A 27,179-nucleotide genomic window follows, 5' to 3' on the forward strand; every position below is an offset into this window, starting at 1 on the left:
ACCCCTCCCCCCCCCCAACCTCCAACCTCCCCATGCCCCCCAATCTGCCTCCCAAGGGCAAGTAAGTTCCCACCCTGTGTGGTGTAGTTACAATGCACATCTACACAAGATATATTCTTTGCTGTAATCAATGATACTGATCTGTGAAACCTTGTGATAACCTTTCAAAATAATCGGTTACTTATTAACCAAAGCATTTCAACTCCAAAACACCCACTGACTATATAAACAGTGGAACATCAGTTTGAGTGTGGTCGAATTATCGTTGGCAATACAGCATCTTGATTGTCTTGCGATGATCAATTTGAACATGACAATCATTTTGAGCTGTGGGATAATATCATTGCTTCTCTTTGAGTGTCAGGCAAATGACTGTAAGTATCAACGCTTTCATAACATTTCTTCAGGCAACCTGTTCCAGCTGTGTTGTCCCTCACTCCCTCTGTTACTCCCACGTGTGGTGTGGAGTCAGTCCCTGGCTGAGGATAGATTGGTGATCTGATTCGTTCTCTGCCACGTTGATGTCTGTACCCAGCGTCCGTTAACAATCGGCAATTAGCATCTCTCAGCTTTACAATCTCTGTCATGACCTTTGCATCACTCCCCCTGAGGCAGAACTGGGTCATGGAACAGGATAACAATTTTGTTCCTTAAAACCAATTTTTTTGTCAATTATTCCAAAATTGTCATCTAGCCTTTGCTGCCTTTATGTGATATTAGAGTGATGGTATCTGGAATGATTTCCATCAGGGTAATTAAACAATTGGAAAAAGGCATTTTGGTGCGAAGAATGTCAATTTTAGCTCAACCTTCCCAGTGGAAACTGCATTTGGGTTTGAAATGCTCCTGATCAGAATTGCCCATGATCCTGCCTATTGAAGGGCAGCTGAGACAGCCATGCAAAGCAGTCAGCGTCCTCATTGACATATCAAATATAGGAGAAGAATTAGGCCATTCGGCCCATCGAGTCTACCTACTCCGCCATTCGATCTTGGCTGATATGTTTATCACCCCCATTCTCCTGCATTTTCCCCGTAACCCCTGATATGGAGAATGGGGAGTAATGAAGTCAACCAGTTCCAACTGTTAACTTACCACAGGCCTGTGTGTGAAAATGCTGTGGCTTTTTTGCCAGGTAAAGTAAAGGGAGAAGGGGATCCTAGACCAGGTGAGACAATTTAAGATAAATTCTTTAATTTCCCTATGATGTTGAAGGAGTCAAATGTTCCTCTGAGCGCAAGGAAAATTGAGGCCATTGCGGCTCCAGACTTCCTACTCCTTCCCTCCTGTCAGATGCTCCCTAAATCGCTCTTGTCACATTTACTGGAGTGCCAATGCGCAACCATCAGCCACTTGCTTTTTTATGTAAACCAGTGGGAAGTGAACTTGGCAACGTGTAAATGAGTTAAATTGGCAACATGTAAATGAGTTAAATGGCAACGTGTAAATGAGTTAAACTTGGCAACGTGCAAATGAGTTAAATGGCAACGTGTAAATGAGTTAAACTTGCTTCAACCTGATTTTTGCTGCAGTGGGTTTTTATCTTTCCCAGCTCCCCACCAACGAGGAACTCACATGGATCAAAATCAGGGCTGGAACATTCTGCCTATCAGGCACCAAACTGATACCAGCGCATCTGTAGGAATCACACTTTCATTCTGTTAAAAAGAGAGATGTGTAAAAGTGAAAATTCCCTGCACACGGCAAAAATTAACACACGGCATAAGATCAAATAGAAGGTCACAACCGTTTCTGGAGCTTCATAACAAAGTGTGTGTTATAACTGAACAGATTATAATGAAAGTGGGTTTAATTGGCAGGATTGTGGGGAAGCTGGTTACTTGTGTCTTTTTTTATTTGAAACTATCTCTACAGCTAACCAAAAGAGAAAATAAATAACAAGCAGTTTAGTCATTTTATTGATTAAAACGCAAGAGGCCAAAGTACTCTTGCACCAAAATAATTTTTGAAAGGGACTTTGTACAATTCTTCCCTCGATACTTTGATAGGTTTCCAATGCCAGCCCCACATCCAGTGTCAGCAAATCAGTGAAATTTAAAATCCAGTGTCAGCAAATCCAGTGAAATTTAAAATCCAGTGTCAGCAAATCCAGTGAAATTTAAAATCCAGTGTCAGCAAATTCAGTGAGATTCCAGCCCGGAGTCCTGGGACGGGATTCTCTGGTTGTCAACGCCGAAATCGCATTCGGTGATCGGCCGGAGAATCCACGTTGACGACAAAATCGGGGACGGCGGCGCTTTTGCGATGCTCCATCCCCTCCAAAATGGTGAACTCACAGAGTACGCTGCATGCTGTATGGACGGCTTCAGGAAGTTACCTGAGGCCCTCCACCTGATGCTCCGCCCCCAACAGTCCGAGTACCCGACGGCGTGGGACTCTCATGATATTTTTTGTCGGGAACATGGTGTGGCGGCTGTGGACTCAGTTCAGCGCCAGCACAGTCAGGGGGGAGCCGATCTGCGGGCAGGGGGGCGCTATTTGGCAGGCCAGGTCTGCGCCCGGCTTGTGGCATGTTGCACGGCGCGGCTACTGCAGTACGCATGCACGGCCACGGACCCGGCAATTCTCTGGCCGTATTGGCAGCTCAAGCCAGGGGCTCCACGCTGCCTTCCTGCTAGCCCCCAACCAAATGGAGGATTGGTCGCCATTTGTGCCGGTCGTAAAACGTCACCATTCCCACGCCAGCGTCAGGAAATAGCCGGCAAACCGGGGAATCCAGCCCCTGATCTTTGACATTGAATCATAGAATCAGAGAATTTGCATTGCAGAAGGAGGCCACTCGGCCCATCAAGTCTACACCGGCCCTTGGAAAGACCACCCTACTTAAGCCCGCTCCTCCACCCTATCCCATAACCCAGTAACTCCACATAACCTTTTTGGTCACTAAGGAGCAATTTATCATGGCCAATCCACCTAACCTGCACATCTTTGGACTGTGGGAGGAAACCGGAGCACCCGGAGGAAACCCACGCAGACATGGGGAGAACGTGCAGACTCCGCACAGACAGTGACCCAGAGGGGAATCGAACCTGGGTCCCTGGTGAAGCAACAGTGCTAACTTACTTTGAAACAAAGTAAGAGTTTTCATTTATATAGTGCCTTCCAAAACTTCAGGATACCACAGAATGATTGACAGTCAATAGTATGACCATCTTACAATATATGTACACAGGAAAGTGATTTATAATAATATGGATGCATCTTGAGTATTTGTACAGAAACCGGAGGCTGTGAGGTTCCTGTCTCGATTTCGCAGAGCTAACTCTTTCGGAGAGGAATGGTACACTGGGAATATGGAAAGAGAGTGCGTGGAGGAAACTTGCTCCAAAGAAGAGGCTCGAGAGATTTTTGAAGATGACGTTCAAACAGTAAGTCCGAAGCTTTAAGACTCATTTTAGTCTCTTTTATCATTTTCACTGTTTCTTTCTCATTTTCCTCCTTTCTCTGATCACATGACTGAGAGGGTTTGAGCTGCTCAGAAAAGTGAGGTTACCCCTGCGGGACAGAGATGTATAGCACCCGCTTCCCCTCCTAGACAGATATTTTACGTTGATTGATAACTCAAGAACACAAAAGAATTAACAACAGTCCCAAAATTCAATATTATGCAAAAAACATTTGCAAGACACCAAAAACAAATAAAATCACCAGCTCTCAAGCCAGCACATACTCACCAACCCTTCCCCCCACCCCTTCCCCCAGGCCCCAACGGTACCCTCACATCAGCGGAAAGGCAGCACATACTCACCATCACCCTGCCCTAACGGTAGTCCCACATTGGTGGAAAGGTGCCCAAATGGGCAGTGCAGACTGGAAAAGGACACACCAATACAGGGCCCAGTGTGAGACAGAGAGAGAGAGTGAGAGAGAGAGCGAGAGAGAGAGAGAGACTGAGAGAGAGACTGAGAGAGAGAATTCCCTTTACAAAGAAAACACAAAATACCACAAGAAACGCAACAAAAAGTTAAGTACAAGGCAAAGCCACCAGCACTCAAGCCAGCGCATGCTCCCCCTCCCCTCCCCTGACTCTAGTAACAGCCCCACTTTGGTGAAGCGGTGTCCACAAACAGCACAGTCCTCCAGAAAAGGACAGGCAATGCATGATTGAGAAGAGCGAGACCATCCCTTCCCATCACTAGCACCGGATCCCTTAACCCCCAATGCACAGAAGCATCAGGGCCACAACTGGCAAGCACCCATCCGCTAGACTCAAAAATACACAACAAAAATACAATAGTCATCATACAATCCCCCAACATTAAAAAAATCTCACAGTCCCGGCATCCGGTCTCCAGACACCATCAAGTCCAAAACTGCAAAAGCGAGTCCATTCTCCCCCACTTTCAGTACGGCAACAGGCCAATCAAAGCCTCTCCTCGTTCCACTCCCAGCCGATAAGCAGAAAGACCAATAAAAATACGAGTCCCAGGCATGGTAACTGCAAGCTCTCTTCCCACTCTCCCTGGAAAGCAACTGGCAGCAGCAACTAGCTCCTCTCCCTTTCAATCCAACCGGCCCCCTCTGCTGTCCACTCAGTAGCCGAGATAAGTGACTTCTTGTGCGTGGAAAACGCACTTTTTCCTCCGAAGGTGGACCCCAGCCCGAGCAAACTGCTCGAGGACCTCAGTTAGATTCTCCACGAGTTCCTGTTGCGAGGTCCCGATGATGGGAACATCGTCCAGGTAAACCGAGTGGACATTACAGAGTCTAGGAAGACTGAGTGGACATTAGAGAATCCAGGTAAACCGAGTGGACATTAGAGAATCCAGGTAAACCGAGTGGACATTACAGAGTCCAGGTAAACCGAGTGGACATTAGAGAGTCCAGGTAAACCGAGTGGACATTAGAGAATCCGGGTAAACCGAGTGGACATTAGAGGATCCAGGCAGACTGAGTGGACATTAGAGAATCCAGGTAAACCGAGTGGACATTAGAGGATCCAGGTAGACCGAGTGGACATTAGAGGATCCAGGTAGACCGAATGGATATTAGAGGATCCAGGCAGACTGAGTGGACATTAGAGGATCCAGGTAAACCGAGTGGACATTAGAGGCCTCCATCCAATGGAGGAAAGGATGAGGGAGATTTGCCAGCCCCAATCCCTCGTGACTAAACGTAGCTCCGCTCTTTCCTCGGCCTGGTGAACTATTACGGGGAGTTCATACCCAGGATGCCACGCTGCTCAGCCCACTCCATTGACCGCTGAAGAAGGGACAGAAGTGGAACTGGGGCCTCCACCCCAGAAGGTGTAGCTACGTTTGGTGGCCCGGACTGGATGGTGAGATTGAGCAGGTGGCCCACAATTGCCCCCATGCCAGGAACACCAGAAGGCCCCACCGGCGGCCCTGATGTGCCCCTGGGAGTGGCCTGGGAGTATTCTGGGGTAGATCCCATCAGGCCCAGGGGGCTTACCTACCTTAATGTTTTTCAAGACACCCAACGCCTCCTTTTTATTATTGACATGATCCAGACTATCCACACAGCCATCCCCAGGCTTAACGTCCACCAAGTCCTTCTCTTTGATGAATACTGATGCAAAAATTAATTTAGTACCTCGCCTATTTCCTCTGGTTCCATGCAGAGCTTCCCTCCTCTGTCCTTGAGTGGGCCAACCCTTTCCCTGGCTACCCACTTGCTCTTTATATACATGTATATATATTGGGATGCTCCTTAATCCTGTTTGCCAAGGACTTGCAAAACACCTTTTATCCCTAATGACACCTTGCTTAAGTTCCTTCCTCCTTGCTTTATATTCCGTCAAGTGCTTTGTCTGTTCTCAGCCTTCTAACCCTTACGAATCCTTCCTTTTTCCTGTTTGATTCAGGAACATGCCAGAACTGAATTCTTATCAATGGCATTTGAACGACTTCCATATGCCAGATGTTGAATTACCCTCAAACAGCTGGCCCCAATCGAAATTCTTCAGTTCCTGACGAATATTGTTATAATTAGCCTTCCCCCAATTTAGCAACTTCGCCCGAGGACCACTCTTATCCTTATCCACAAGTACCTTAAAGCTTACTGAATTGTGGTCACTGTTCCCGAAATGCTCCCGTACTACCACCTGGCCAGACTCATTCCCCAAGACCAGGTCCAGTGTAGCCCCTTCCCTAGTTGGACTATCTACATATTGTTTTAAGAAGCCCTCCTGGATGCTCCTTACAAACTCTGCCCCGTCTAAGCCCCTAGCACTAAGTGAGTCCCAGTCAATATTGGGGAAGTTAAAATCACCCACCTCAACAACCCTGTTGCATTTACACCTTCCCAAAATCTGTCTGCCTATCTGCTCCTCTATCTCCCGCTGGCTGTTGGGAGGCCTGTAGTAAACCCCCAACATTGTGACTGCACCCTTCCTATTCCTGAGCCCTACCCATATAGCCTCGCTGCCCTCTGAGGTGTCCTCCTGCAGTACAGCTGTGATATTCCCCATAACCAGCGGTGCAACTCCCTCACCCCTTTTACATCCCATCTATTCTGCCTGAAACATCTAAATCCTGGAACGTTTAGCTGCCAATACTGTCCTTCCCTTAACCAAGTCTCTTTAATGCAACAACATGATAGTTCCAAGTACTGATCCAAGCTCTACGACCATCTGCCTTCCTGTTACACTCCTCGCATTGAAACAAATACACTTCAGTCCCGCTGTGTTAGACCATAAGACTATAAGGCCGTAAGATATAGGAGCAGAATTAGGCCAAACAGCCCATTTAATCATGGCTGATATTTTTCTCATCCCCATTCTCCTACCTTCTCCCCACAACCCCTGATCCCCTTATTAATCAAGGACCGATCTATCTCTGTTTTAAAGACACTCGGTGATTTGGCCTCCACAGCCTTCTGCGGCAAAGAGTTCCACAGATTCACCACCCTCTGGCTGAAGAAATTCCTCCTCATCTCTGTTTTAAAGGATCGTCCCTTTAGTCTGAGATTATGTCCTCTGCTTCTAGTTTTTCCGACAAGTGGAAACATTCTCTCCACGTCCACTCTGTCCAGGCCTCGCAGTATGCTGTAAGTTTCAATGAGATCCACCCTCATCCTTCTAAACTCCAACGAGTACAGACTCAGATTCCTCACTGTTACTGATATGACAAGCTCTTCATTCCAGGGATCATTCTTGCGAACCTCCTCTGGTCCCTTTCCAAGGCCAGCACATCCTTCCTTAGATACGGGGCCCAAAACTGCTCACAATACGCCAATTGGGGCCTTATACAGCCTCAGGAAGTACATCCCTCGTCTTGTATTCTAGCCCTCTCGACATGAATGCTAACATTACATTTGCCTTCCTAACTACCGACTGAACCTGCAGGTTAACCTTAAGAGAATCGTGAACAAGGACTCCCAAGTCCCTTTGTGCTTCTGATTTCCTCAGCATCTTCCCATTTAGAAAATAGTCTATGCCTCCATCTCTCCTTCCAAAGTGCATAACCTCACATTTTTCCACATTGTGTTCTATCTGCCACTTCTTTGCCCACTCACCTGGCCTCTCCAAGTCCTTCTGCAGCCCCATTGCTTCCTCAATACTACCTGCCCCTCTACAGATCTTTGTATCATCTCCAAACTTAGCAACAGTGCCTTCAGTTCCTTCCTCCAGATCATTAATGTGTTCAGCATCATCTCCCTGCCTGCTCTTCCTCTCAGTCTTACTGGCTCTACTCTCTAGTTCCCCCTCAGTTATTTCACCTGCTGACCTATTCCTTTTGTTACCACTCCCCTGCCGCACAAGTTTAAACCCTCCCTAGTGACACTAGTAAACCTCCCAGCCAGGATATCGGTGCCCCTCCAGTTTAGATGCATCCCGTCCTTCTTTACAGATCCCACCTGCCTCGGATGAGATCCCAATGATCCAGATATCTGAAACCCTCCCTCCTACACCAGCTTTTTAGCCACATGTTTAGCTGCACTATCCTCCTATTTTTAGCCTCACTGGCATATGGCACAGGGAATAATCCCGAGATTACAACCCTCGAGGCCCTGCTTTTTAAATTTACTACCCAAATCCCTGAACCCCCCCTGCAGGACCTCATCACTCTACCTGCCTATCTCGTTACTACCTATGTGTACTACAGTCTCTGGCTGTTCACTGTTCCCCTTAGAATGCCCCATGCCCATTCAGAGAATCTTTGACCCTGGTACCAGGGAGGCAACATACCATTCTGGAGTCTCTTTCACATCCACAGAAGTGTCTATCTGTGCCCCTTATTATAGAATCCCCGATAACTATCACATCCTGCACTTTGCCCTCCCCTGCTGAGTTGCGGTGCCACTGTTCTGGCTGTTATTGTTTTCCCCTGATAGGCTATCCCCCTCAAACTTATCCAAAATGGTATACTTGTTAGAGAGGGGACAGCCACAGGGGATTCCTGCACTGACTGCCTGCCCTTTCTAGCGGTCATCCATCTGTCTGCCAGTACCTAGGGTGGGACCTCGTCTCTAAAACTCCTATCTATGATGCAACCACCTACTGCTTCAACCGATCCATGCAATCTGTGAGGAGCTGCAATTATATACACATCCTGCAGATGCAGTTGTCCAGAATGCTGGAAGCTTGATGGACCTCCCACAACTCACAGATGAAGCACATTACCCTGCTGACTGTCATTTCTAGCACTAATTAATGAATTGATATAAAATAAATACTTATCAAATCCTTACTAAGTGTACTTGCCTTTGACCAAAAAAAATAATTGGTATGGGAGTGAACTTAAACTTTATGCAAGAAACATTTTCAGACAAAGTTACATTTTAAGAAGTTGACTGCAGTAAAGAATGGAAACTGAATGTAATTGTTTGTCTAATTGCAGTTTGGAGTGTGAAGCCTGGCATCTGTGGCTGCTTGAATAACACACTTAATACTTAAACAGTAGTTTTTGTGCAGAGATTTCACTTTGTCACAGACGATCTTAAAAGTACTGGGCAATTCTGAACCCTGCAACAATTAAACCCTGATTGGCCTGAGACTGGGTTTAATTCAGATCAACCGGATTGTGACCTGAAATTATATGGATTTTAATGTTAATTTTTTTTCCCCCTTTCTTCAAGGATTTGTTCTGGGACTTCTACACAGGTACGTGTTCTTTAACCTATCTCAATATCTAACTAGTTGTTTGCTGGAACAGAACTTGAATATTGCTGAAAAAGGACACATCTTGTTGAATCTTTGTTTCTTGCACTCTTTTTTTATATATTTTTAAATTTTTTTTATAAATTTAGATTACCCAATTATTTTTTCCATTTAAGGGGCAATTTAGTGTGGCCAATCCACCTACTCTGCACATTTTTGGGTTGTGGGGGCGAAACCCATGCAGACACGGGGAGAATGTGCAAACTCCACACGGACAGTGACCCAGAGCCGGGATCGAACCTGGGACCTCAGCGCCGTGAGACGGTTGTGCTAACCACTAGGCCACCGTGCTGCCCTTGTTTCTTGCACTCTTCAGGACAATTTGTTAGAATCCTAAATGTTATGGGAATAATAATTTCTACTGCACGAGAAGAGAGTGATGATTAGTTGACAAGTGGATTCTGATAGGCAGAGGCATTGCCATGGAGAATGCACCAAATAACTGATGACCAACAGTTAACTGCCAGACTTTGATTCAATTCAAACCAGGCAGATTGACGCTGATTGGTCAAGGCATTGCCCTGAGGAATGAACCAGAGAATGGTTGCTGCCAGTCTGCTTGGTTGAAGAAAGGACAACGTGTGTACCTGCTCTTTCTGTCTGCAAAGAACAGGGTCCCATGGATTATTATTTGTAGCTTCCAGCACGGATAGGTGAGACGCACTGTGAGCCTGACCAATAATCTTGAATAGGTTGTCAGTGTAATTCCAGCACAGGATTGTTTAGCAAATATTGTCCAATTGCAAAATTGCATTAATGTTGGAAATTGTTCTGCGTTTTGCAAACACCACCTGGTTGGGTATAGTTTGTACTTTGCCTGTTGTAAACAACCATAATGACAGCAGTTTAATGCGATCTGCCAGCCTTTGGAAGGTAGGGATCTACATAGTGGGGATCACACAAACTTTGAAATTCATAGACCACATTAGTCGTTAGTGTGATAGGCAGAATTGCCACAATTCTCCACTTTACAGGGATTGGCCTCAGGTGCAGGAGATGGTGTTGGCATTATGTGGCATCCAGGCCAACACTGCAATGGTGGCGTCCATGGTGGAAAGCCTGGAGCAAGAAGTCCTGGTCATGTCTGAAGACCTCCAAGGCTTGGGTCACACTGCGATGTCCATGGCTGAGGCACACAACAGGAGGGTCCACTCATAGATGGACATGTCCCAGGTGCAGATGGACATTGCTGTGACACTCCAGATCTTGGCCCAGTCTCCCAGGACCATGGCTGAGGGCATCGAGAGTATGGGCCATATGCTGGCGGACCTGTAGTAGTCGCAGAGGGACATATCTGAGGCACTGAGAGACATGGCCCAATCACAGAGAGACATGACCCAGCCACAGAGCTCCATGACTGAGGGCATCGACATGATGGTTCAGACAATGGTGGGCCTCCAGGACTGGCAGCACCAGATGATGTTGAGGACTCTGTAGCTCACTCCAGCTGCCCCTCAATCCCATGGAGTAGCCCATGGGCCAGCGAGCACTCTGAGGGAGAAGGAAATAATGGATTGGATTGGATTTGTTTATTGTCACGTGTACCAAGGTACAGTGAAAAGTATTTTTCTGAAAGCAGCTCAACAGATCATTCAGTACATGGTAAGAAAAGGGAATTAAACAAAATTCAAGAAAATACATAATAGGGCAACACAAGATATACAATGTAACTACATAAGCATTGGCATCGGTTGAAGCATACAGGGTGTAGTGTTAATGAGGTCAGTCGATAAGAGGGTCATTTAGGGGTCTGGTGACAGTGGGGAAGAAGCTGTTTTTGAGTCTGTTCGTGCGTGTTCTCAGACTTCTGTATCTCCTGCCCGATGGAAGAAGTTGGAAAAGTGAGTAAGCCGGGTGGAAGGGATCCTTGATCATGCTGCCCGCTTTCCCCAGGCAGCGGGAGGTGTAGATGGAGTCCATGGATGGGAGGCAGGTTTGTGTGATGGACTGGGCAGTATTCACGACTCTCTGAAGTTCCTTGCGGTCCTGGGCCGAGCAGTTGCCATACCAGGCTGTGATGCAGCCCGATAGGATGCTTTCTATGGTGCATCTGTAAAAGTTGGTAACGGTTAATGTGGACATGCCGAATTTCCTTAGTTTCCTGAGGAAGTATAGGCGCTGTTGTGCTTTCTTGGTGATAGCGTCGACGTGAGTGGACCAGGACAGATTTTTGGTGATGTGCACCCCAAGGAATTTGAAACTGCTAACCATCTCCACCTCGGCGCCGTTGATGCTGACAGGGGGTGTGTACAATACTTTGCTTCCTGAAGTCAATGACCAGCTCTTTAGTTTTGCTGGCATTGAGGGAGAGATTGTTGTCGTTACACCACTCCACCAGGTTCTCTATCTCCCTCCTGTATTCGGACTCATCGTTATTCGAGATCCGGCCCACTATGGTATCGTCAGCAAACTTGTAGATGGAGCTAGAACCACGTTTTGCCACGCAATCGTGTGTGTACAGGGAGTGGAGTAGGGGGCTAAGTACGCAGCCTTGCGGGGCACCGATCTGCCTTGAATGCCTCAGATCTGTCCTTCAGTAGGGAGTCAATCTCAGTTGGGGAACGCACGTACTGCTTTCTTTGGCACATAGTCGTCCACACATTTGCTGATGAAGTCTGTGATGGTGGTGGCATACTCATTTAAGTTAGTCACTGAGTTCTTAAATATGGACCAATCCACTGTCTCTAAGCAGTCACGTAAGAGCTCTTCTGTCTCCTCAGACCAGCACTGCACAACCTTCTTAGCTGGATTCTTGCGCTTGTGTTTCTGCTTGTAAGCCGGGAGAAGGATGGTCTGATTTCCCAAAGTGCGGTCGGGGGATGGAACGGTAGGCGCCCTTGATTTTTGAGTAGCAGTGGTCAAGAGTGTTGTCGCCCCTGGCGGGACAGGAGATGGGCTGGTGGAATTTTGGCAGTACGCTCTTGAGGTTGGCCTTGTTGAAGTCTCCGGCCATGATGAACAAGGCCTCCGGGTGTTCTGTTTCGTAGTTGTTTATGACTGTGTACAGTTCGTCCAGCGCCTTCCTCACTTCTGCCTGGGGTGGGATGTAGACTGCTGTGATAATGGCTGAAGTGTACTCACGTGGAAGATAGTTGGGGGGCACTTTACGGTCAGGTATTCCAGGTCCAGGGAGCCGTAGGTCGCCAGGGTCGCCACATCCAAGCACCAGGTGGAGTTGATGAGGAGGCAAACCCCTCCACCCTTCGCTTTTCCTGAAGATGCTGTGTGGTCCGCCCGATGAATAGAGAAGCCTTCAGGTTGTATGGCACAGTCCGGTGAGGCGGGGGTGAGCCATGTCTCTGTGAAACAGAGCATATAGCAGTCTCTTACTTCCCTTTGAGAGGTACGTCTGGCGTTAAGTTCATTCACCTTGTTTTCAATCGCTTGGCCATTTTCCAGGAGTATGCTGGGGAGAGCGGTCTTGAAACCGCGTTGCTCAGTCTAACCTGCAGATCGCTGCGTTCCCCTCGCTTTCTCGGTCGGCGGCTGCTGCTGGATGATCCTGGGATCCGATGGGAGATGTCAGCCCTTGTGGAAGGGAGGTGGTTGCGTCTGGCGGGGTCCAGGGCGCTGGCGGGGACCAGGGCGCTGTTTACATATCTGGAGTCCCATCTGGCAGGGTCCCGGGCGCTGGTTGAGGTCGAGGGGTTGCTGGGGGGGCGAGTTTGCGATCCGGATGGGTCCCGGCGTTCTGCGGGTGCGGGAATACCTTGCAGCACGTTCGCATCCTCGCGCAGGGTCTCTGCCATTTTTGGGGTCCTGGGTCATGGGCAGGGGCTTCCTGAGGCAGGTTGGGCTGAGTCCCGTCGTCTGTTTCCTCCCTGGGCGCTCCTGGGGTCGGATCTTGAATTGGGCCCGGTCGGGCCTCCACGTGGATTTTTCTTTCTTCCATCTCCAGGTAGGTTGGGTTGCTGGGCGGGGCATCTCCGGGTCGGATCGCTGGGCGGGGCCTCTCCGGGTCGGGTTGCTGGGCGGGGTCTCTCCAGGTCGGGTTGCTGGGTGGGGCCTCTCCGGGTCGGGTTGCTGGGCGGGGCCTCTCCGGGTCGGGTTGCTGGGCGGGGCCTCTCCGGGTCGGGTTGCTGGGCGGGGCCTCTCTGGATCGGGCCACAGGGCGGGGCCCCGGGGTTGGGTTGCTGGGCGGGGCCTCTCCGGGTCGGGTCGCTGGGCGGGGCCTCCCCGGGTCGGGTTGCTGGGCGGGGTCTCTCCGGGTCGGGTTGCTGGGCGGGGCCTCTCCGGGTCGGGTCGCTGGGCGGGGCCTCCCCGGGTCGGGTCGCTGGGTGGGGCCTCTCCGGGTCGGGTCACTGGGCGGAGTCTCTCTGGGTCGGGTCGCTGGGCGGGGCCTCTCCGGGTCGGGTTGCTGGGCGGGGTCTCTCTGGGTCGGGTTGCTGGGCGGGGCCTCTCTGGGTCGGGTTGCTGGGCGGGGTCTCTCCGGGTCGCTGGGCGGGGCCTCTCCGGGTCGGGTTGCTGGGCGGGGTCTCTCCGGGTCGGGTTGCTGGGCGGGTCTCTCTGGGTCGGGTTGCTGGGCGGGGTCTCTCTGGGTCGGGTTGCTGGGCGGGGCCTCCCCGTGACGGGTTGCTGGGCAGGGCCTCTCCGGGTCGGGTCGCTGGCGGGTCTCTCTGGGTCGGGTTGCTGGGCGGGGCCTCCCCGGGTCGGGTTGCTGGGCGGGGCCTCCCCGGGTCGGGTTGCTGGGCGGGGCCTCTCCGGGTCGGGTCGCTGGGTGGGGCCTCTCCGGGTCGGATCGCTGGGCGGGGTCTCTCCGGGTCGCTGGGCGGGGCCTCTCCGGGTCGGGTTGCTGGGCGGGGCTTCTCTGGGTCGGGTCGCTGGGCGGGGTCTCTCTGCGTCGGGTCGCTGGGTGGGGCCTCTCCGGGTCGGATCGCTGGGCGGGGCCTCTCCGGGTCGCTGGGCGGGGTCTCTCCGGGTCGGGTTGCTGGGCGGGGTCTCTCCGGGTCGGGTCGCTGGGCAGGGCCTCTCCGGGTCGGGTCACTGGGCGGAGTCCCTCTGGGTCGGGTCGCTGGGCGGGGCCTCTAGGGGTCGGGTTGCTGGGCGGGGTCTCTCTGGGTCGGGTTGCTGGGCGGGGTCTCTCCGGGTCGCTGGGCGGGGTCTCTCCGGGTCGGGTTGCTGGGCGGGGCCTCTCTGGGTCGGGTCGCTGGGCGGGGCCTCTCCGGGTCGGGTTGCTGGGCGGGGTCTCTCCGGGTCGCTGGGCGGGGCCTCTCCGGGTCGGGTTGCTGGGCGGGGTCTCTCCGGGTCGCTGGGCGGGGCCTCTCCGGGTCGGGTTGCTGGGCGGGGTCTCTCCGGGTCGGGTTGCTGGGCGGGTCTCTCTGGGTCAGGTTGCTGGGCGGGGCCTCCCCGGGTCGGGTTGCTGGGCGGGGCCTCTCCGGGTCGGGTCGCTGGGCGGGTCTCTCTGGGTCGGGTTGCGGGGTGGGGCCTCCCCGGGTCGGGTTGCTGGGCGGGGCCTCCCCGGGTCGGGTTGCTGGGCGGGGCCTCTCCGGGTCGGGTCGCTGGGTGGGGCCTCTCCGGGTCGGATCGCTGGGCAGGGTCTCTCCGGGTCGCTGGGCGGGGCCTCTCCGGGTCGGGTTGCTGGGCGGGGCCTCTCTGGGTCGGGTCGCTGGGTGGGGCCTCTCCGGGTCGGATCGCTGGGCGGGGCCTCTCCGGGTCGCTGGGTGGGGTCTCTCCATGTCGGGTCGCTGGGCGGGGCCTCTCCGGGTCGGGTTGCTGGGCGGGGTCTCTCCGGGTAGGGTTGCTGGGCGGGGTCTCTCCGGGTTGGATCGCTGGGCGGGGCCTCTCCGGGTCGGGTTGCTGGGCGGGGTCTCTCCGGGTAGGGTTGCTGGGCGGGGTCTCTCCGGGTCGGGTTGCTGGGTGGGGCCTCTCCGGGTCGGGTTGCTGGGCGGGGCCTCTCCGGGTCGGGTCGCTGGGCGGGGCCTCTCTGGGTCGGGTCGCTGGGCGGGGTCTCTCTGGGTCGCTGGGCGGGGCCTCTCCAGGTCGGGTCGCTGGGCGGGATCTCTCCGGGTCGGGTCGCTGGGCGGGGCCTCTCCGGGTCGCTGGGCGGGGCCTCTCCGGGTCGCTGGGCGGGGCCTCTCCGGGTCGCTGGGCGGGTCTCTCCGGGTCGGGTCGCTGGGCGGAGTCTCTCCGGGTCGCTGGGCGGGTCTCTCCGGGTCGGGTCGCTGGGCGGGGTCTCTCCGGGTCGCTGGGCGGAGTCTCTCCGGGTCGCTGGGCGGAGTCTCTCCGGGTCGCTGGGCGGGTCTCTCCGGGTCGGGTCGCTGGGCGGAGTCTCTCCGGGTCGCTGGGCGGGTCTCTCCGGGTCGGGTCGCTGGGCGGGGCCTCTCTGGGTCGGGTCGCTGGGCGGGTCTCTCCGGGTCGCTGGGCGGGTCTCTCCGGGTCGCTGGGCGGGTCTCTCCGGGTCGGGTCGCTGGGCGGGTCTCTCCGGGTCGGGTCGCTGGGCGGGGTCTCTCTTGGTCGCTGGGCGGGGCCTCTCTTGGTCGCTGGGCGGGCCTCTCTGGGTCGGGTCGCTGGGCGGGGTCTCTCCGGGTCGCTGGGCGGGGCCTCTCTGGGTCGGGTTGCTGGGCGGGGCCTCTCTGGGTCGGGTCGCTGGGCGGGGCCTCTCCGGGTCGCTGGGCGGGGTCTCTCCGGGTCGCTGGGCGGGGCCTCTCCGGGTCGGGTCGCTGGGCGGGGCCTCTCTGGGTCGGGTCGCTGGGCGGGGCCTCTCCGGGTCGCTGGGCGGGGCCTCTCCGGGTCGCTGGGCGGGGTCTCTCCGGGTCGCTGGGCGGGGCCTCTCCGGGTCGGGTCGCTGGGCGGGGCCTCTCCGGGTCGGGTTGCTGGACGGGGCCTCTCCGGGTCGGGTTGCTGGGCGGGGCCTCTCCGGGTCGGATCGCTGGGCGGGGCCTCTCCGGGTTGGGTCGCTGGGCGGGGCCTCTCCGGGTTGGGTTGCTGGGCGGGGCCTCTCCGGGTCGGGTTGCTGGGCGGGGCCTCTCCGGGTCGGGTTGCTGGGCGGGGTCTCTCCGGGTCGGGTTGCTGGGCGGGGCCTCTCCGGGTTGCTGGGCGGGGTCTCTCCGGGTAGGGTTGCTGGGCGGGGTCTCTCCGGGTCGGGTCGCTGGGCGGGGCCTCTCCGGGTTGGGTTGCTGGGCGGGGCCTCTCCGGGTCGGGTTGCTGGGTGGGGTCTCTCCGGGTCGGGTCGCTGGGCGGGGCCTCTCCGGGTCGGTATGCTGGGCGGGGCCTCTCCGGGTTGCTGGGCGGGGCCTCTGGGGCGGATCGCTGGGCGGGTCTCTCCAGGTCGGATCGCTGGGCGGGGCCTCTCCGGGTCGCTGGGCGGGGCCTCTCCGGGTTGCTGGGCGGGGCCTCTCCGGGTTGCTGGGCGGGTCTCTCCGGGTTGCTGGGCGGGGTCTCTCCGGGTCGGGTCGCTGGGCGGGGCCTCTCCGGGTCGGGTTGCTGGGCGGGGCCTCTCCGGGTTGCTGGGCGGGGCCTCTGGGGCGGATCGCTGGGCGGGTCTCTCCAGGTCGGATCGCTGGGCGGGGCCTCTCCGGGTCGCTGGGCGGGGCCTCTCCGGGTTGCTGGGCGGGGTCTCTCCGGGTCGGGTCGCTGGGCGGGGCCTCTCCGGGTCGGGTTGCTGGGCGGGGCCTCTCCGGGTTGCTGGGCGGGGCCTCTGGGGCGGATCGCTGGGCGGGGCCTCTCCGGGTCGCTGGGCGGGGCCTCTCCGGGTTGCTGGGCGGGGTCTCTCCGGGTCGGGTCGCTGGGCGGGGCCTCTCCGGGTCGGGTTGCTGGGCGGGGCCTCTCCGGGTTGCTGGGCGGGGCCTCTGGGGCGGATCGCTGGCCGGGGCCTCTCCGTGCCGCTGGGCGGGGCCTCTCCGTGCCGCTGGGCGGGGCCTCTCCGGGTCGCTGGGCGGGGCCTCTCCGGGTTGCTGGGCGGGGTCTCTCTGGGTCGGGTTGCTGGGCGGGGTCTCTCCGGGTAGGGTTGCTGGGCGGGGTCTCTCCGGGTCGGGTTGCTGGGCGGGGTCTCTCTGGGTCGGGTTGCTTGGCGGGGTCTCTCCGGGTCGGGTTGCTGGGCGGGGCCTCTCTGGGTCGGGTTGCTTGGCGGGGTCTCTCCGGGTCGGGTTGCTGGGCGTGGTCTCTCCGGGTCGGGTTGCTGGGCGGGGTCTCTCCGGGTCGGGTCGCTGGGCGGGGTCTCTCCGGGTAGGGTTGCTGGGCGGGGCCTCTCTGGGTCGGGTTGCTGGGCGGGGTCTCTCCGGGTAGGGTTGCTGGGCGGGGTCTCTCCGGGTCGGGTTGCTGGGCGGGGGGTCTCTCCGGGTCGGGTTGCTGGGCGGGGCCTCTCCGGGTCGGGTCGCTGGGCGGGCCTCTCCGGGTCAGGTCACTGGGCAGGTCTTTCGGGGTCGCGTTGGGCCGGGTCTTGCCGTCGGGGGTCGGGTCGGGAGCTCCGATGACTAGGCCGGGTGATCCGGGGCCCATCACGGGGCCTTCCACCTGGGAGACTCTGGAAGCCATCCCCTGCCTAATACTGGCGCATTTCCTGGGCAGCAGGCAAACTAGGTGGCATGTCTCACATGTGACACCCGGACGTCTGCCGGGTCCCTCCAGGACCAGGCCCTTCAGAGGTGCCCTCTAAGGGCATCACAGGCCAGAAGGCACAAAAAGCAGTTGGCCGCCTCCACTTCTGATGTGCAATCTGGAGGCACACCTACACAGAGTGGAAGGCCATGGAAGATCGGACCTCTGAACTTCCCACAGGCCTGCCAGCCTGACCCAGAAGGGACAGGCCATCAGAGCGCCTGTCTGAGACATCCTGATAACAGCAACCCCAAACCTCATTCCCTCTCCCACCGCCCTCGCCACCATATCCCAGAAGGAAGTGCTCCCATCGTCCACTCAGGGATGAGCCGGGGGTCATCAGAACACCAGGAGTCAGACTTTCTCAGATAATGAGGAGCATCAGAGCTCACCTCACAGTGAGTTGTCATCATCCTCCGTCCCTCAAAGGCAACCCAGGCCCATCATCCCTGCCTGATCCTGAGATAACCCTTGGAGGGGGCAGGGGGAGATCTGGTTGTGGGAAGGGGAAAAATTTGAAGGGAAGGAGGGGAGCAAGGGTGATGGTAGGGGGGAGGGTAATGGGAGGGGGAGAGGAAGAGTATAATGGGAAGGGGAGGGTAACGGGAGGGGGAGGGTAATGGGAGGGGGAGGGTAATGGGAGGGGGAGGGTAATGGGAGGGGGAGGGTAATGGGAGGGGGAGAGGAAGAGTATAATGGGAAGGGGAGGGTAATGGGAGGGGGAGGGTAATGGGAGGGGGAGGGGGAGGGTTATGGGAACGGTAATGGGAAGGGGGTGTGTAATGGCAGGTGACGGTAATGGGAGGGGGGAGGGTGTTGGGAGGGGGAGGGCAATGGGAGGGGGAGCGTAATGGGACGGGGAGGGTTATGGGACGGGGAGGGTTATGGGAAGGGTAATGGGAAGGGGGAAGTGTAATGAGAGGGGGTGTGTAGTGGCAGGAGACGGTAATGGGAGGGGGGAGGGTGTTGGGAGGGGAGGGTAATGGGAGGGGGGAGGGTAATGGGAGATGGAGGGTAATGGGAGGGGGGAGGGTAATGGGAGGGGGAGGGTAATGGGAGGGGGAGGGTAATGGGAGGGGTGGTAATGGGAGGGGTGGCAATGGGAGGGGGGAGGGTAATGGGAGGGGAGAGTAATGGGAGGGGGAGGGTAATAGAACATAGAACGATACAGCGCAGTACAGGCCCTTCGGCCCTCGATGTTGCACCGACATGGAAGAAAAACTAAAGGCCATCTAACCTACACTATGCCCTTATCATCCATATGCTTATCCAATAAATTTTTAAATGCCCTCAATGTTGGCGAGTTCACTACTGTTGCAGGTAGGGCATTCCACGGCCTGACCACTCTTTGCGTAAAAAACCCACGTCTGACCTCTGTCCTATATCTATTACCCCTCAATTTAAGGCTATGTCCCCTCGTGCTAGCCACCTCCATCCGCGGGAGAAGGCTCTCGCTGTCCACCCTATCTAACCCTCTGATCATTTTGTATGCCTCTAATGGAAGGGGAGGGGGAGGGTAATGGGAGGGGGGAGGGTAATGGGAGGGGGAGGGTAATGGGAGGGGTGGTAATGGGAGGGGGAAGGGGAGGGTAATGGGAGGGGGGGAAGTGGTGAGGAAGAGGCCTCCATTCTGCCAAAATCTCATGGTCAGCCTGCATGTGAGGGCTGACCAACCCTCACCATTGCCGCTGCCAGTGCAGCGTTGATGAGCCACGACAGGAATCTTGCACAGTCGCTTACCCTGCCTCATCTCCCCTAATGTTCGCCCACAGCCTCCGTGGAGTCTGGGTGAGCCCTGGGTCAGCAATGCTGAGTCTCATGTTGTGGTGAGAGCGGACGGTCCAGAGCGGCCTCATGGCCTTGTGACTCAGTCCCTGCCTATGACGACTTTTGGCTCTGAAATATGATTGGACATTGAACCTGGAGATCAGCTGGAATCTCATTGATGATGGACAGTTGGTAGGAGGCTGAAGACAGGGATGTGAGAGGGAACAGGTGCTCTCAGAGACGAGTAAGGATGGCCAGTGCATGATTATCATTGGACATCATGCTGCCTTATTGCTGATAAGTAGCAGTTATCATGGGGGATTTTAATCTACATGTCAATTGGTTTAACCAGGTCGGTCAAGGCAGCCTTGAGGAGGAGTTTATAGAATGTATCCGCAATAGTTTCCTAGAACAGTATGTAATGGAACCTAGGAGGGAACAAACGGTCCTAGATCTGGTCCTGTGTAATGAGACAGGATTGATTAATGATCTCATAGTTAGGGATCCTCTTGGAAGGAGCGATCACAATATGGTGGAATTTAAAATACAGATGGAACGTGAGAAGGTGCACTCAAACACTAGTGTTTTGTGCTTAGTCAAAGGAGATTACAATGGGATGAGAGAAGAGCTGGCTAAGGTAGACTGGGAGCAAAGACTTTATGGTGAAACAGTTGAGGAACAGTGGAGAACCTTCCAAGCGATTTTTCAATGCTCAGCAAAAGTTTGTACCAACAAAAAGGAAGGACGGTAGAAAGAGGGAAAATAGACCGTGGATAACGAAGGAAATAAGGGAGAGTATCAAATTGATGGAAAAAGCATACAAAGTGGCAAAGATTAGTGGGAGACTAGAGGACTGGGAAATCTTTAGGGGGCAACAAAAAGCTACTTAAAAAGCTATAAAGAAGAGTAAGATAGATTATGAGAATAAACTTGCTCAGAATATAAAAACAGATAGGAGAAGTTTCTACAAATACATAAAACAAATAAGAGTGGCTAAGGTAAATATTGGTCCTTTAGAGGATGAGAAGAGAGATTTAATAATAGGAGATGAGGAAATGGCTGAGGAACTGAACAGGTTTTTTGGGTCCGTCTTCACAGTGGAAGACACAAATAAAATGCCAGTGACTGATATAAATGAGGCTATGACAGGTGAGGACCTTGAGACAATTGTTATCACGAAGGAGGTAGTGATGGGCAAGCTCATGGGGCTAAAGGTAGACAAGTCTCCTGGCCCTGATGGAATGCATCCAGAGTGCTAAAAGAGTTGCTCGGGAAATTGAAAATGCAGTAGTGATAATTACTGTAGTGGGTCCCTGGCATAATCTTTCGCCAAACGGGCCCATTCTCTTACCAGGTGCAAGCCCAGGGTCGTATCCAGTGCAATCATGTAGACCATGTTTGGTCCAGAAGACTATCTCTTCCAAAGATTCCCCACCCCAGGAGCTCATTTCTACAGCCACAGAGACCAGACACAATGGACAGTATTCCTCACAATCTTCCTCTGGTGCCTCACTCAAAGCCTGCGCTGGTCGTGACAGAACCGCGTGGAGATAAAGACTCCGAGATGACGGAGGCAGCAGTCTCTGACTCCGAGATGGAGACACAAGACACCTCAGAGGGGGAATACTCAGCCCACGGGCCGTGGATATACAACCGTTGCACCGTTCATCACGGAAGCACTGGTCTCCATCTTGTTACACGACGCCCGATCCAGCGCCTCGTGCAAAACGAGTCCGACGCCCTCCTTCGCCAGGGTCTTCGGTGGATTCCTTGGACTTTGGGGGGGAGGGATGTTATAACCTGCCTGCTTACCATTGGCTGGGGACTAATGACAATCCCACAATCCTGTGGGAGTATGAGCTTCCCCAATGAGGGGGGAGCGGAGAAATCATTAGCAGACTCCCTGCATAAATAGAGCTGGCCAGTATGGAACCAGCAGAGAGAGGAGTAAGCAGCAAGGGAAGTTGCTGCTGCTGCTGTTGCGTATATATATGTTATTGTAAATAAATGTTATTTCTTTGTATCCTGAAAACTCATGCTGGATTCTTCGTGGCCCTCACAAAAAAAAATCAAAGGAGTCCAATGAGGTATCCCAACAGCTGATGCTCCTGAGATTAGCCCGCCTGTCTCTTTGAATGGGGTGTTGATGGCATGGTGGCACAATGGTTAGCACTACAACCTCACAACACCAGGGACCCGGGTTCAATTCCGGTCTGGGTCACTGTCTGTGTGGAGTTTACACCTTCTCCTCGTGTGTGCGTGGGTTTCCTCCGGGTGCTCCGGTTTTGTCCCATAGTCCAAAGATGTGCAGGTTACGTGGGGTCACGGGATAGGGCGGTGGGAGTGGGCCCTATTCCCGTGACTCTTTGAATGGGGTGTTGATGGCATGGTGGCACAATGGTTAGCACTACAACCTCACAACACCAGGGACCCGGGTTCAATTCCGGTCTGGGTCACTGTCTGTGTGGAGTTTACACCTTCTCCTCGTGTGTGCGTGGGTTTCCTCCGGGTACTCCGGTTTTGTCCCATAGTCCAAAGATGTGCAGGTTACGTGGGGTCACGGGATAGGGCGGTGGGAGTGGGCCCTATTCCTGTGACCCCACCTTGGTTGAGTGCTCTTTCAGAAGATCGGTGCCAAATGGCCTCCTTCTGCACTGTAGGGATTCTATGGTACAACAATGAGGGTTTCCAGATCGGCAGGATGCATGGAACACAGGAAAGGCCCTTCCGCCCATTGCATTTGTGCCGGTCAAAAACAAGCACCAAACTATTGTATTCCCATTTCCCAGCCCTTGGCCCATAGCCTTGTCTGTCCTGGGATTGCAAGTGCACATCTAAAAACTTCTTAAATGTTGTGAGGGTCTCTGCCCCCACCACCCTTTCAGGCAGCGAGTTCCAGACTCCCACCACCCTCTGGGTGAAAATGTTTTTACTCACATCCCCTCTAAACCTCCTGCCCCTCACCTTAAAATCTCTGCCCCCTGGTCACTAATCCCTCCACCAAGGGGAAAAGTTTCTTCCTGTCTACTTTAAGTCATCTTTGTCTCTTTAAGTCATCTTTGTCTACAGGAATAGTGCCAGAAGACTGGAGGATAGCAAATGTTGTCCCCTTGTTCAAGAAGGGGAGTAGAGATAACCCCGCTAACTATAGACCAGTGAACCTTACTTCTGTTGTGGGAAAATGTTTATAAGAGATAGGATGTATAATCATCTGGAAAGGAATAATTTGATTAGAGATAGTCAACATGGTTTTGTGAAGGGTAGGTCGTGCCTCACAAACCTCATTGAGTTCTTCGAGTAGGTGACCAAACAGGTGGATGAGGGTAAAGCATTTGATGTGGTGTATATGGATTTCAGTAACGCGTTTGATAAGGTTCCCCATGGTAGGCTATTGCAGAAAATACAGAGGCATGGGATTCAGGGTGATTTAGCAGTTTGGATCAGACGTTGGCTTACTGATAGAAGACAGAGGGTGGTGGTTGATGGGAAATGTTCTGACTGGTGTCCAGTTACTAGTGGTGTACCACAAGGATCTGTTTTGGGGCCGCTGCTGTTTATCATTTTTATAAATGACCTGGAGGAGGGCGTAGAAGGATGGGTGAGTAAATTTGCAGATGACACTAAAGTCGGTGGAGTTGTGGGCAGTGCAGAAGGATGTTACAAGTTACAGAGGGACATAGATAAGCTGCAGAGCTGGGCTGACAGGTGGCAAATGGAGTTTAATGCAGAAAAGTGTGAGGTGATTCATTTTGGAAGGAATAACAGGAAGACAGAATACTGGGCTAAATGGTAAGATTCTTGGTAATGTGGACGAGCAGAGAGATCTCGGTGTCCATGTCCATAGATCCCTGAAAGTTGCCACCCAGGTTGAGAGGGTTGTTAAGAAGGCGTACGGTGTGTTAGCTTTTATTGGTAGAGGAATTGAGTTTCGGAGCCATGAGGTCATGTTGCAGTTGTACAAAACTCTGGTGCGGCCACATTTGGAGTATTGCGTACAGTTCTGGTCGCCGCATTATAGGAAGGATATGGAAGCATTGGAAAGGGTACAGAGGAGATTTACAAGGATGTTGCCTGGTATGGAGGGAAGATCTTATGAGGAAAGGCTGAAGGACTTGAGGCTGTTTTCGTTAGAGAGAAGAAGGTTAAGAGGTGATTTAATTGAGGTATACAAGATGATCGGAGGATTAGATCGGGTGAACATTGAGAGCCTTTTTCCTCGGATGGTGATGTCCAGCACGAGGGGACATAGCTTTAAATTGAGGGGAGATAGATATAGGACAGATGTCAGAGGTAGGTTCTTTACTCAGAGAGTAGAAAGGGCGTGGAATGCCCTGCCTGCAACAGTAATGGACTCGCCAACACTAAACGCATTCAAATGGTCATTGGATAGGCATATGGACGATAAGGGAATAGTGTAGAGGGACTTTAAAAGGGTTTCACAGGACGGTGCAACATCGAGGGCCGAAGGGCCTGTACTGCGCTGCAATGATCTATGTTCTACTCTATCTATGCCCCTCATAATTTTATACATCTCAATCATGTCCCCCCTCAGACTCCTCTGCTCCAAGGAAAACAATCCCGGTCTATCCAATCTGAAAATAATGAAAATCGCTTGTCACAAGTAGGCTTCAAATGAAGTTACTGCGAAAAGCCCCCAGTCGCCACATTCTGGCGCCTGTTCGGGGAGGCTGGTTCAGGAATTGAACCGTGCTGCTGGTCTGCTTTAAAAGCCAGCTCTTTAGCCCTGTGCTAAACCTCTCTTCATAGCTAACACTCTCCAGCCCAGGCAACATCCCGGTAAATCTCCTCTGCACCCTTTCCAGTGCCATCACACCCCTGGGTCCGCCCTGATTGGTCAGCATCTCAAGTCCACTCCCCCCCCCCCCCCCCCCCCCCCCCCCCACCCTGGGTGTTGATGGGAGGTCGGTTAGTTTGGTTTTTAACAGATTTGGTGCCCGTTCCTCGGGTCGAAAAGTCAAAAAATAAGTTTCAGATGAGAGCCGCCTTTCGTGCGACTGTTAAGCTCATGGCTGGGTTGTCACCGGGACTCGCCACCCTATTTCCTGATTGGAATGTGTTGGTCCTGTACTCTCCCTATTTCCTTTCGAATGCGTTCCACTGTTGTGCCGATTTATCTGAAGGTGTCTGCTCCCAGTCCACGCAGGCCAAATCATATCTGATCTTATTAAAATTTGCCTTCACACAGTTTATAACTTTGATTTCAGACACATCTTTGTTTTTTTCCATAACAACCTTGAATCATCGGAGTTATGATCATTTCTGCAAGATGCTCCCACTGATACTTCAACCACTTGCCCAGTTTCATAACTGAATATGAAGTTCAGGACATGAACAGGAGACCTCCCAACACTTCAATGAAACTGACTGCATTCAGCACTATCGCCATCTTGTGTCTGAAAGTTACATCTAAGGAGTGAGTTGTTAACTGCACCATGAAGAGGCTGAGCCATGGTACCCCATCAAGGAGGGACCCCCCCGCCGGGTTCAACCCCTTCCCACCAATGCAAGCCCCACTACTCCCAGGTCAGCAGGCAAACCCCACTCTGCAAGCAAAATTAAATTTGGAAGCGCACCTACCCCCTTGCTCCCCCTTACAGTCCATAGCATCAAGTCCCCGTTTTTGAGGACTTGCACAAAATTATGTATGCATTAGTGCCGGATGTGGGCAGGTGGGTGCATCAGAAGAGAGTCTGCTGATTAGAGCTTCCCAAATTACAATTCCATTCAGAATAATAAATCTGAGGACCTTGCGTGTTCCCGCCAGGTCTGGGTGGAATCCCATCGGGGCCGGCCAGGAAACTTCCAACGGTTTTGACACCCAGTGTAAAACCTGTTCGTTGCCTGATTGGGCCATCGGAAATCCTGCTGCTCTCGAGCAGACCTGGAGAATCCACCCAATGTCTTTTTGGCTTGATGCCAACATCCTGTTAGTGTCAATTGTCCAACTGCCCTGATAGTTACAAGATGAAAAGCTTCGACAGCACGTGTATTTTGTCAACAAATATCAAAATAGTTCGAGCCTTTATTTGAAAGAATGAAAGTAGCTTGTGACATAAAAAGGATTATTTTCCTCATGAGGCAATTATTTCAAAATAAACAATTGATTTAAAATGGTTCATAGATTGCATAATTCCAGAAAGAAAATATAAAAGACTTAGATTTATATAAAGTAAAGTCACCACAGTCCCAGATGACCATAGGCTGCTTTCCCCTTTGAGGGGGGAGAGCTGACCGGTGATGATTTAACCTGAGGGTCACCACACCTCAGGCAAAGGGCAAGGCTGAGAAGGTGGGGCCTTCATGAATAACCTCAGCTGGTACGGGAATTGAACCTGTGCTGCTGTACATCGGGATGTACATTTATATGGGATATACATGGGGTGCACATTTATAAAGCACTTTCTAAAGCTCAAGATGTCCCAAAGTACTTCACGGTCAGCGAGATACTTTGGAGATATCCCACAGCTAGCTTCCACAAACACCACAGGGTAGCAGCTAGACAATTTGTATGAGTGATGCCAATTGTGGGACAAATATTGGCCAGGACACTGGGGGTGGCAGCACTGCCCTTTTGAAATCGTGTCAAGGAATTGTTCGTCTTCACTTGGAGAGAAAATGTGGCTCAGTTTGTTAGCCTAGGTTTGTGTGGTCAGGTTTCCAGAGTGAGTGACAGAGAGATTCTCTTTTCTGCATTCTAATGGTCTGCGGCTCACCAAATCAGGAGAATACTTCTCCTGAGAAGAAGTCAGGTCCCACCCTGACAGTCTCTCATAAACATCCAGCTGAAGTGTTCAGTTAGTTCTCTCTCCTAATAACAAAGCTACGAAAAACAGGCAAGAACTTGGTATTTGACATTTTCCAGCTGAACTATAGACCACTTCATCAGTTTATGGGAAAGATAGGGCGCCACAATGGCACAGTGGTTAGCACTGTTGCTTCACAGCTCCAGGGACCTGGGTTCAATTCCGGCCTTGGGTCACTGTCTGTGCGGAGTCTGCACGTTCTTCCCGTGTCTGCGTGGGTTTCCTCTAATTGCCCCTTGGTGTCCAAACGGGGTGGAGTTATGGGGATAATCTATGGGCCTAGGCCTGGGCCTAGGTGCTCTTAGGGGCTGGTTTAGCTCACTGAGCTAAATCGCTGGCTTTTAAAGCAGACCAAGCAGGCCAGCAGCACGGTTCGATTCCCGTACCAGCCTCCCCGGACAGGCGCCGGAATGTGGCGACTAGGGGCTTTTCACAGTAACTTCATTGAAGCCTACTCGTGACAATAAGCGATTTTCATTTCATTTTCATTTTCTTACCATGTGCCAAATGGCCTCCTCCTGCACTGTAGGGATTTTATGATTCTTAGATAATAATAGTAATAATAATAATAATCTTTATTACTGTCACAAGTAGGCTTACATTAACACTGCAATGAAGTTACTGTGAAAATTCCCCAGTCGGCACATTCTGGCGCCTGTTTGGGTACACTGAGGGAGAATTCAGAATGTCCAATTCACCTAACAAGCACTTCTTTTGGGACTTGTGGGAGGAAACCGGAGCACCTGGAGGAAACCCACGCAGACACGGGGAGAACGTGCAGACTCTGCACAGACAGTGACCCAAGCCGGGAATCGAACCTGGGACCCTGGAGATGTGAAGCAACAGTGCTAACCACTGTGATACCATGCTGCCCATATTGGTTTTATTGCTGTGTTTAACTTCCTACTTGA

At 53.2% G+C, this 27,179-nt stretch overlaps 1 protein-coding gene across 1 annotated transcript in view; it reads left to right on the forward strand.

Annotated features, from left to right (window-relative positions):
• Nucleotides 1-225: 225 nt before the first annotated feature.
• LOC119978350 (vitamin K-dependent protein Z-like) overlaps nucleotides 226-27,179 on the forward strand; it is a 46,012-nt gene continuing 19,058 nt past the window's right edge. The window contains exons 1-3 of the mRNA XM_038819925.1: nucleotides 226-374; nucleotides 3,240-3,389; nucleotides 9,061-9,085. Of these exons, the coding sequence (XP_038675853.1) occupies nucleotides 369-374; nucleotides 3,240-3,389; nucleotides 9,061-9,085 (181 nt within the window). The 5' untranslated portion in view covers nucleotides 226-368. The remainder of the gene's footprint in view (nucleotides 375-3,239; nucleotides 3,390-9,060; nucleotides 9,086-27,179) is intronic.

This window comes from Scyliorhinus canicula, chromosome 15 (assembly GCF_902713615.1).
Source record: "Scyliorhinus canicula chromosome 15, sScyCan1.1, whole genome shotgun sequence".
NCBI classification, from domain to species: Eukaryota; Metazoa; Chordata; class Chondrichthyes; order Carcharhiniformes; family Scyliorhinidae; genus Scyliorhinus; species Scyliorhinus canicula.